The sequence below is a fragment of the Seriola dumerili genome, unplaced genomic scaffold, assembly GCF_002260705.1.
Source record: "Seriola dumerili isolate Sdu_G_001 unplaced genomic scaffold, Sdu_1.0 BDQW01000321.1, whole genome shotgun sequence".
Taxonomy (NCBI): Eukaryota; Metazoa; Chordata; class Actinopteri; order Carangiformes; family Carangidae; genus Seriola; species Seriola dumerili.
Window position 1 is genome coordinate 1,138,136 of NW_019174576.1, and position 10,734 is coordinate 1,148,869.

At 38.4% G+C, this 10,734-nt stretch overlaps 1 protein-coding gene across 3 annotated transcripts; it reads right to left on the minus strand.

The window, feature by feature from the left end:
- Positions 1-1,333: 1,333 nt before the first annotated feature.
- Positions 1,334-9,126, minus strand: kyat3 (kynurenine aminotransferase 3). Of its 3 annotated transcripts, none has more exons than XM_022759195.1 (14): positions 9,062-9,126; positions 6,639-6,729; positions 6,150-6,211; positions 5,449-5,593; positions 4,974-5,123; positions 4,785-4,871; positions 4,534-4,656; positions 4,311-4,431; positions 3,641-3,717; positions 3,461-3,550; positions 3,186-3,372; positions 2,357-2,430; positions 2,150-2,236; positions 1,334-2,065 (listed from the first exon to the last, which is right to left on the minus strand). In XM_022759195.1, exons 2-14 carry the CDS (start codon positions 6,726-6,728, stop codon positions 2,009-2,011), a joined length of 1,350 nt encoding a protein of 449 aa, XP_022614916.1. In that variant the 5' UTR covers position 6,729; positions 9,062-9,126; the 3' UTR covers positions 1,334-2,008. The 3 variants fall into 3 exon arrangements, with proteins under 3 accessions (XP_022614916.1, XP_022614915.1, XP_022614917.1); XM_022759194.1 differs by having other exon boundaries at positions 9,007-9,108; XM_022759196.1 differs by lacking the exons at positions 5,449-5,593; positions 9,062-9,126 and having other exon boundaries at positions 6,639-6,669.
- Between the last annotated feature and the right edge of the window lie 1,608 nt (positions 9,127-10,734).

Genomic DNA, 10,734 nt, shown 5'->3' on the forward strand with positions numbered 1-10,734 from the left:
CAGTAAGCCATGGAAGTGAACCAGCATTCACAACAGCAGGACCCTGACTCATCTAAATGGATTCATTTGATCAAGATGATCTAGATTTTTTTTTTTCTTAATTTGAAAGCAAAAATTATTAGGGAATCGTTGTTTATACTTTAACATTGTTTAGTACTATTACAAAACTGTCCGGTGTTTTCATACCACTGATGTGCTGCCTGTCAGCAGTGTTTTGGTCGCATCATAAAAAAATATGCCTGTAGGTCAACTGGAGGTTAAAATAGCCAAACCACATTAGGAGTATAGCTTTATGCACAGTTAAAGTCAAGGGTTACCTGTTGTCTTTGCTGTACCTGCTGCTCTGAGTCTGGAGTTCGACACGCTCACAAGAGGAAGTTAGCTGTACTTTCTGAAAGGATAGAAAATGAATGCTTAACAGGTTTGAGGTGACATTAGTCACGGCACAACAAGCAATCACAATATGTACACGTCTTAGGTTTCTGTTGTCTAGTGATCCATTCTATTGGCTGCTTTTGTGGTGTTTGGTAACTTGTTAGCCCTGGTTCAAAAGCCAGGCTAGCTAAAATATGCTAGCTTACCTGATTTAGCTAGTTAGCGCAAACAGGAACCACGACGAACACTTTAGACAGTTTGTGAAGGTTTGACAATGCAACCTTGTGTTGAGTTTTGTGAATGACAAGCTACGTCACATTGTTTATAAGTTAATAAAGTACCTTACTCTTTCAATAGAGCACTTTACTACTGGTGAAGTACGCAGATGCCTTCACCTGAACCCGCGTAATTCCATTTGAAGTCACGCCTTCAGTGACGTCACACCTCTACCAACGTAAGATAATTGATTTTTTTTTTTTTTTTTAAATGGATGCACTGTATGCGACATTCGCTACCTAATTATTATTCTTTTGGTTTTTAATATATATTTCATAAATGTTCGATTATGGTCTATTCCAATTTTTTTTTTAAATGTTTATCAATTTAAAACGTTGATTAAAGCTAGTTTATCAAGGCTTACATCAAAATACTATATAGCAATATTGTCCAGCTAGGTACCATTTTGCTATACTGAGCCAACTAAGCTGTAGTCTAACGTAAAAACCTACATGGAGGTACTAGATTTACTGTGATATTGATTTTACTGGTCAGGCAAGCATATAGAGTGCATGAACAAGTGGCACATGTAAATTGTATGCAGCATCTAATGCAATTCAGAATTGCATTTCAGTATTGCGGCATTGGTATGAATGTAATCAATACACACATACACTTATGAAAAATTGTGTCAGAAAAAACAACGGAATGATTTGGAAAACAACATGCTGAGTCAGTACAGTTATTGATTGCATTGGTTTTAACAAAATACATTCTTGGCACAACAAAGATCTGCATCATTTGTGGTTACATTTACAGAGGATTCCTAAAGACAAATGGAAAGCTAATGCAGTGCATTCACAAAGTATTCAAACCCCCAATTTTGTTATGTTGCATTTTGTTATGCTAAAATCATTATCAATTCTGATCAATCTACACTCAATACCCCATAATGACAAAGCAAAAGGAGATTTTAAGAAGTTTTCTGCAAATTTATTAAAACAGAAAGCAGTAAAAAAAAAAAAAAAATCAAAATTATCCTGTCTATTGTGTCTATTCTTAAAACCCTATGCAAATATTAACTTACTATTAACATATTAACAGACTAAATCTATACAGTGTGAAAACAGAAATTAATAAGGGGTTGTTTACTGATATACCCGATAAAAACTACACACCTCACACCTGAGAGGATTTATTACAACAATTCATTTCCGTAATTTTGATCCTCTCCCTTAAAAACAGGATACACTCCAAATAAGGGACACACAATTTACTATTCATGGTTTTAATCTAAATATTTCAATAATTCCCAATTTGTGCACAATGTTGTAAACAAATGCCGAACCCTCAGTTTGACCCCATGGATGGTCCTCCTCCCTGAAATCATGCTGAGGTCTTCAGACACTGCTCCCTATCAAATCTTACTCCAGTTTTTCAAGATGTTCGCTGCTGCATCCAGAGTACTATCTTGCTGTACACAGAAAAACAACAGACAAAGGTTATGAAAATTCTGTTTTTCGCTCCAAAAAGAGGAAACTGCAGGTTTTGTATTTACCTTAATGAAGCAAAGGCGAATGTATTTCTCAAACTGCTTCTTGGACTCATCTCCGACAAAGGCTGTGACAGGAATGGCGGCCAGTTTCTATAGAAAATGTGTTTCATATTAAGGACAGTAATTTTAAAAAAAAATTAAACATGATAGCTCCAATGTGAGTGCTGTGTGTCGTAGGGAGCAAAATGGAATGAACTCTAATTAATTTACCTTTTCTTTAATCATCCACTTGACAAACTTGTAGTCATAGGCTTCATCATCAACGATATGTGACAGGTCCTGATCTACAACGAACACAGGGCAGAAATGAATCCTCCTGGTTATGTACCAGGATTTATGATGTTTCAAGTTTCAAATTTTATCAAGATATTCATCTTCTCCAATTTTTATTAGCTTAAAGGAAAATAATAGTGTAGAACACTAAGGACATATCCAAGAACAAAGGTATGTCCAGTAATAATCACTCTGATTTTAGTTGAATGAGTTTTGCCTTTTAAAATATTAACTTAAATAAGCCCATTTTACAAAAAATGCATTTCTTTTGTTTCGTTATTTGTGTGGTCCTGTAGTAATCTCACTGGAAAAACTTAAATGTAATGAATGTCAATCATTCAGTTGCACTCTACTCTACTATTTTTACTTTCATTTTTTTTTCAGCTAGTTTGTTACTGCAGTGAGCGCATTTAAAATACACATCTTTAACTCTGAAATTGATGCAAACAGATGTTCGGTTTTCCAATGGATTCAACTGAAAAATCTTTTAGTATTTTCCATAAAGCGCTCAACGATCTTTCACATATCTGCTAACTCTCCCATCACAATCACAACTTTGAGATGTTATTTCTTCCCTCCTCAAGTCCAAGCGTCCCTCGCACATTAACTGGTAATCAACTGTTAAATTCACTTCACTGAGGCACATAACATCAACATGAAAAGTGAAAATTGTTAACGAAACTATATTACAGTTAGAATGAGCCACCAATCTGTAGATGTCCACACTGTTTGCAAGCAACACCAGTGTAAATGTGCAGTAACTCACTGAGAGACGTCACATCCACCAGCATGAAGTAGCCTCCTTCTGGGATGACAGGAGTCATTCCAGCCTCCTGCACGATGGCAGCCATGCGGTCCCTCTTGCCCTCAAGTTCCTCTGCCAGTGAGGAGAAGTAGCACTCCGGCTGACCCATCAGCTCATAGTTCAGAAGCAAACCTTGTGCCACAGCCTCCTGCAGATTAACAGACATGCTTCAACATCAAAGTGGATTTGATTGCTTTGCTTTTTCTCACAGATTTGAAGGAGCTTTAAAGACTTGCCTGTAAAGGTGTCGGACAGGTGTACAGAGTATTCTGCATGACGGTCTGAAGATGCTTTATCAAATGCTCCGGTCCTATTGACCAACCAAGCTAGAAGACACAAAGTTCAACTCCATGGTGTGCAAGAACTGATTACTGACTGTTAAAACAATGTTTTAAATACACAGATTTAAATCTCACCTTCCATCCAGTAACACTAAATGTTTTGCCTGCACTGCTGATAGTAATTGTTCTATCCCACATTCCAGGCAGAGTGGCTGCACAGAAAGAAGACAAAACATAACAACCATGAAACGCAAGATTCAGTGTTTTGAATATTAGGGTGCTGGTGTACACAAATGCTTTAAATGATCCTCAGGGCAGTGTGAGAAGAGTACGGCCACAATCATACTATTGTTTCAGACTGAAATCGTTTGAAATTACAGGGGATCAGAGAAGCAACAACAGAGTTAAGGTTACGGCGTGTGTTAAGTGGAAGAAGGCACAGTATTGAGTTGGTTTGGTAGGACCTGAGAGCCCAGTAGAAAATCACTCCGGTAACTTATGTAAAACACAGGAAAACAGACGAGCTGGGTCACATGTACCAACAAACAGTTAGAGCAAAACGTGAACCTAGCTTGCAGTGCCACGTTTCCACTTTTTCTTTAAGGACATAAGAATCCATTTTGCTGTGCGACTCTCTGGTGAAAATGGCATCTAAAGCATTCGTTGGCAGCCTGTTTAACAGGATGCCATTCCTGTAGCTCTGTGTAAGACAACGGAGGAGGTTCTGTTGTGCAGGAGATGGATGAAGCTGATTGGCTCTAATATACTTTTAGTATGATTTAAGTATGTTGCTCTGAAAAAGTACCAATTTTGATATGTTGATGGCCCCTGTAGATGAGCCACTCATAAACCTCATCACTGAAGCACAGAGTGTCGTGTTTGATGCAGAGGTCAGCGATCATCTGCAGCTCATCTCTGGTGAAAATCTGCAGGAAGAGAACACAAACCGCTGACAGCACTTGATTTCTCTGTCATGTCAAGTCATCATTTCTCAAACATAATGACCGATGACTGGGATGTATACTTGCCTTCCCTATAGGATTGTTGGGAGTGTTGATGATGATGGCCTTTGTCTTGGAGTTGAATTTACTGGCAAGCTCCTCTGGGTCAAGAAACCAGTCAGCACTTGTGATGGTCTTCTTTCCACACTTCTAAAATATTGCAGGAGATATTTTGTGTCATGATCATAACCGCTTCTCAGGCCACAGCAGAAGGCAAAGTAAACACTGTAAATATGGAACATGTGTATCAGACACCAGTGGCTTTAGGTTAAACTCACAAGGTGTAACGGTATCAACACAGGCTTGGCCCCTGCCATTCGTACCATAGGAACATAGCAATCGAAGAAAGGTTCGATTATGATGACCTGGAGGGAGAAACATTACACAGTAAATATGTAAATACTGCAGGAATGTTTATGAATGTAAACCGTCCCGTATGACCCAGTGAGAGAGAGGAAAGACCTCACCTCGTCTCCCTCTTCCACCAGTGCTTGCATGGTGCTGAATAAGGAACCATAACCCCCGACTGTGACCAGGATTTCTTTGAAAGGGTCGATCTGACGTCCATAGACCTTCCCATAAACCTGAGAGAGGGCCTTCACCAGAGTTGGATGACCCTTTTAAATAAACAGAGGGTGTACATTAGAAAAATAAAGGCAGTGTATACAGCACATAGTGAACTACAATGAATAACATAATGTTCATTTAAATTTTATATGGCTGCTCCTATTTCAACACTTACAAACTGCAGATGCAGAGTTTTAGTTGGTTGTTGAGCACAATACATGTAAGTCATTATTAGATACAAGATGACAATAACCAATTGCAGCTCACATTTTTTGAATCATAAAGTTCAACTTGTAGTCAATTTTATAACTGGGCATCAAATTGAATTTGCTGTTTGTCGTAGTCTACTGTGGTATTACAGTTGATTAGTCTTACAAAGCCTCTGGTGTACTGGTTCATCCTGTTCACTGATGCTGCCTTTGCTAGTGCCTCAGTGACATAAGAAGGTGGAGGGATGTCTGGGTAGCCTTGGCCAAGGTTAACAATGGATGGGTCTGCTGCCACTGAAGTAAACGCCACCCTGAATGGACAATGACTTGAATCATTACTGGACAGAACAGAGCTCATTTCATGTTTCTGACCAAAGGACAAAAAGCAATTCAGACACAAAATATTTCAAAGATGATCCTTACAGACTTATCTGACTGTTGTAATTAACAACAATAGTGACAATAATAATAATAATAATAATAATAATATTAATAGTAAGCACCTAAGACTGGGTAAGGCTTGCTGCTTAAAACACTAGAATGAGCTGCTTTACTGTAAAACCCTACTTGCTCTGAAATATCTGGCTGGCTGGGTCATTCGCTATTTTCTGTGCCTCTCTAAGCACAGACATCTCGTATAAAGACCAAATGGTGTTGTTTCCTCCCTGTACGAACTTCATCACAGTCCGTACAGGACGACTGAGTTTAGATTTAACCCTAACTGACAGGTTGTCGTTCCATGCTTGGAAACCGTACCTGATCATGCTCTCCAGAATTTCGAAATGGGAAACTGATCCAGGGTATGTGCTCAGAACTCCTCTCCTGCTGTGTCATGCACATTGATTAAAGTTTTATTTTTTCACTTACCAGACATTTTTGTCCAGTCCCTCAATTCTTTTGGAGTGGGTGTGCCGGGATGTCATTATATGCTGCAACACAAAACCTAAATGCATTACACCTATTTGAACATCTCATTAAGTGCTCAGTTACATGATGCTCCACCGGTTTTAAATGATAACTACAGCAGCTGCCAAGAGCCCAGAATAAGGGAGTGGTGTACTTGTGCAGGAAGAAATTACATAATCATCAAGCACACAAGGTTGGTGGTGTACATTAACATTTCACGACTTTGCTCTGTGTTTTTGTAACTGTGGTGGCTCTGTTACTGTATAAATTGGATCTATTATCCAACAGTTCTTCAATATATCACGTTTTAAACTTGGTCTAGTTTTTCAAATGCATCCCACCTGCCCACCCAAGCACCTAGAACTTTTTTTTTAACAGGGTCTCTTGGTTTATCTCCAAACAAACATTAAACAGAGTAGCTAAATTCAAAGATTTCTGAAGAGGACTTACCTGTGAAGTACAAAACCTTCTCTTGCAGTTTATGTTAAATGATTGGCACTTGAACCTGGAGCAATTCAGGACTTGTCGTGCGATGTTCATGCTGCACAAAAAGAGAAAGATGAAAAATACAGTGAAAATTATTTTACACTCATGTTTGCTTCTGTCACACTGGCACACAGTTTGAACATGTACATACAGACAAATGCTGGTGGATGCGTTAGGTCGGTTTGAACAAATAAATATGACATTAATTCTTGCAGTACAATGGTGAATATAAAAAGTGAGTAAGCTGTAGAAAATGTAAAAAAGACATTGATCAAATGCAGAAACAGTAACACTGACTATTAAAAGAACAAATACTTGTACTAGTATTTTTTGTCACCTATGGTTGAGACAAATTCCATAGCTCCATGCTTAATTGATTAGTTAAATGACAAATGAAAATGAATCAAAAATAAATCTGATAATTGATTCACTTAAATCATTAATAAAAGGATAAATGCCAAACATTTGCTAAGTCCAGCATCTCAGATACACTGCTCTTCTGTTTTGTTTTTTTTTACCACTAGTTCATTTCTATGGTTTTTTTTTCCCCCAAATCTTTATTGAAAACGATCATAAACTCAAAATGCAGCAACATGTATAAGATAAAAAGAGGATACTTAAACGTATAAGGATAATGTAGGAACTCTTTACTTTGAGTAGAAATAAATCAATATATTGGAGGATTAACCAAAATCAAAGAGGTACAGATATACATTACAGTAATTTTAGTCAACAATCTTAATCTCGGGTCTTTGCTGTTTTCTTTTTTGCAATTTGACTTAAGAGTGGGGAAATAGGTGAATATTACTACAAAGTGAATAAACACAAGTGTGTTTGTACAGTCCTGCAAAACTACAACAGCAGGTGGCACCAGTGTGCAATAAGACAGCTACAACTACATGATGTGAGGGGTGCCATGGCAATAACAACGACAGCAACTATTGTGAAAACACAGTAAAACACTGTAGGGGAATTTTTTCAACTGCTGAGATTCTTGCTGTTCCACTGGATCACAAAGAGATATTCCAGAAATCAGGTTTTAACAAACTCTGAGCCTCACCCTGAACTCTGAGTCGATAAGTATTTTCACCTCAGTTGTGCGCGTGCATGAGGAATATAAAAAGCCGTCACCACTGGAGCTCCGATTCAACAATTCACCATGGGAACGGTTAAGAGCAGAACCTCCATTTTAATCCAGTGGAGAGAGAAAAAATGATGTGTGACATTAAAGCACATTTATCTTTTAAAAAAACAGCAGCAGCAGTGAAAGAGCCCGAGTTGGACAAAAGAGTCAACAAGTTAAAACCTACTATACACACTACACTAATAGATTTAAAGTGCTGGGATCTACTGTTTGTTAGATTAAATGTTTAAATATATTTATTCAGCTGTAACCTGATGGGGACAAAGTTCTGCTGCAGAAGAAGATGAAAATAAAGATGAAACAGATTAGACATAAATTTATAGATCTTGGATTGTAAAATCAAATTCTGACCCAGTAACAGCCTCAGTGTCATTTTTGTATTTCACATGTAGTAAATTAACATACAGTAACTGAAATGCTGTTAAAACAGGTTCAGACTACATTTACATTTACACAGAAATGCTAGTTAGGCATGTATGGGTGTTTAAGGAGTTAGGAGAGGGTGTGCTCTCAGGAAGACTGTGCAGCTGCACTACTGCCATGTGTTCACATCATCTAAAATATGATCCAATGAATCATACACTCTCTTTGCAATTATTAAATAGATGTGGTACTTAATATTCACACTAAGATTCCCAGAGTCTCAGTGATCAGATTTTAATCTGAGCTGAGGATGAAGACACCAAGGGTGTTATTTGACTGTAAGAGATCACTGGATATCCTCACACTGATGACTAATTGATCATAAAAGACCTAATATTAGTAAACACAGGTATTGGGAAACAAACTAATGTCAAACCAGGAATTTAATCTTAGTTGAAGAAAATCTGCCAGCATGCAGGTTAGTTCCACAGAGTAAATTACTGTGGTAACTGACTCAGAGCTAAAGTGAACTCAGTGTCTGGAACGGAAAACACAGAGCTTCCCCTCATCACAGGGTTAAGAAACTCAGAGTTTTCCATAAAATAGCCCCCCACCCCCCACCCCCAGGAAACATGCATGTTGTTAGTTACCTGTGTGCCAAATTATACACTGCCTGGCATGTACACGTTAGCTAACACTGGTTGGCACCCACTAGCTAGCTTTAGTCAACATTAGCAACATTTAGTTATGGCTGCTAAACGGACTGTCCGTCCCGTTAGCTGTGAATCACACTGATAACCGCTGCCTCGTTTAAGAAACACGTACCATGTAGTAATAGAAGTTTAGCCACCACACCAACAGGTCAGCTACCACAACTTACTTGTTGTTACACTCATGCAGCTCTCCAGTGAGGCACAGCGGTCAGGAGGAGGAGACGACGTCAGGGGCTGGAGAAAGTGGTGCTGCGTTTACAGTTATCAGAAATTGGCAACCTACGGGCAGTAGACACGAATGGCTTCATTTTTTAATGATAGCCAGCCACCTTGAAAAAATCGCTACGGCAAATTAGTCTTTGGCCTTGGCCTGTATTGTTATATGAATTTTCTCTTCAAATATGTTCACGATGACAATCACTTTAAAACATTTATTTGACGCACATTTTATTCTACCACCTTTCACTGCATTAGAATAACTGTCGACTTTTAAATTGTTTAGACAAAGTCAAAAAACATTGTTTTCTCTTGTTATGTAAAACTACTCAGCAAGCAATGAGTTTCTCCGTAGCAAACGGGAAGGCAGCATTGCCCCGGCTTGGATGGACGATCTGTGAAGTGATGTTAGCGTCACTTACTTTCGAGAAAGCTGAGGGGGTTTTAGAAATTATATTTTAGACAACTAAGCTAATCTCTCTGCCCACTCATTTTGTTTTTTTATATTTCTTATTTTCGTCTTATTCTGGCTGAATTTGACTATAAGGCCAATGATCCAGCTATATCAGACCCAGACAAACACCCCCCACCCCCCTAATTCCAACCAGAAAGCCCTGAATGCATTGTTGACATGAATGTGCCAAGTCAGGCTGACAGCATGAGATGAGATAAAACACGTGTGCGGAAAGTATTTTTCATTCTGCTCTCAAACTATGCTCTGCAGCTACCATGCTGACATTTTGGAAATGAAATGACATCATGTTTATGAATGAACGTGTAGAGCTATTGAGGTTAAATTTGGAAGAAAAAAAAAGCAATAGTAGCTATGAGTCAATTCCATTACGCACAGGCAAATGTTTGCAGTAAGGTATATTTATTGTGTACTAAATAACGAAAGAGACACTATTACATGTTTTCCTAGTGCTTGTGAGTTGGTAAATGTTTAAGCATAATTTCAAGTTTTGTACAAACAGCACAAACAGGAAACTACTGCATGCAGACCTGCTGAAGAGAGAGTTTTCCATAACTTCCCCTAAGTTCTCTCTTGCCTGTGCCTGTCCAGTTTGTAGTCGTTTCAAAGTCATTGCATAGCAGTTTATGGATAGGGTGCCTTAAGGGCCTGACTATATATCAAGTTGTAGGATCCTGTCAAGTATGCACTATCAACAGCACCCTCTTCTGATTGGATTCTTAATTGGTTTAAAGGGTTTGACCAGTATGACACCTAGTGGCCAATTCACTCCCTAACTGTTAACTGTCAAGTGTTTTCCTACCCATGCATCATGAGCAGGGGCGGAGCCACACATGGTAAACATTTGGGCCTTAGCCCCAACTTCAGTCTATTTTCAGGGGACATGCTCCCTCAGGGAATTTTTCAAAGCAGCTACATATGCTATTTACTTTATCAAGCCATTTGTACATCATTTGGGGAAAATAGTTGCAGGAAAAAAAACATCTTGAGCCTGCATCATATTTTGAATCTAATTGTTCTCTGTGTCCATAATTTCGAAACAAACCAAATTTTGTCAATGACTAATTTTCACTACTGCCACATAAAAAGTGGCAAAAATTGTCTGATGTTACTATTTTTGAATTTACATAGGTGGGGAATGAATTTGGAGTT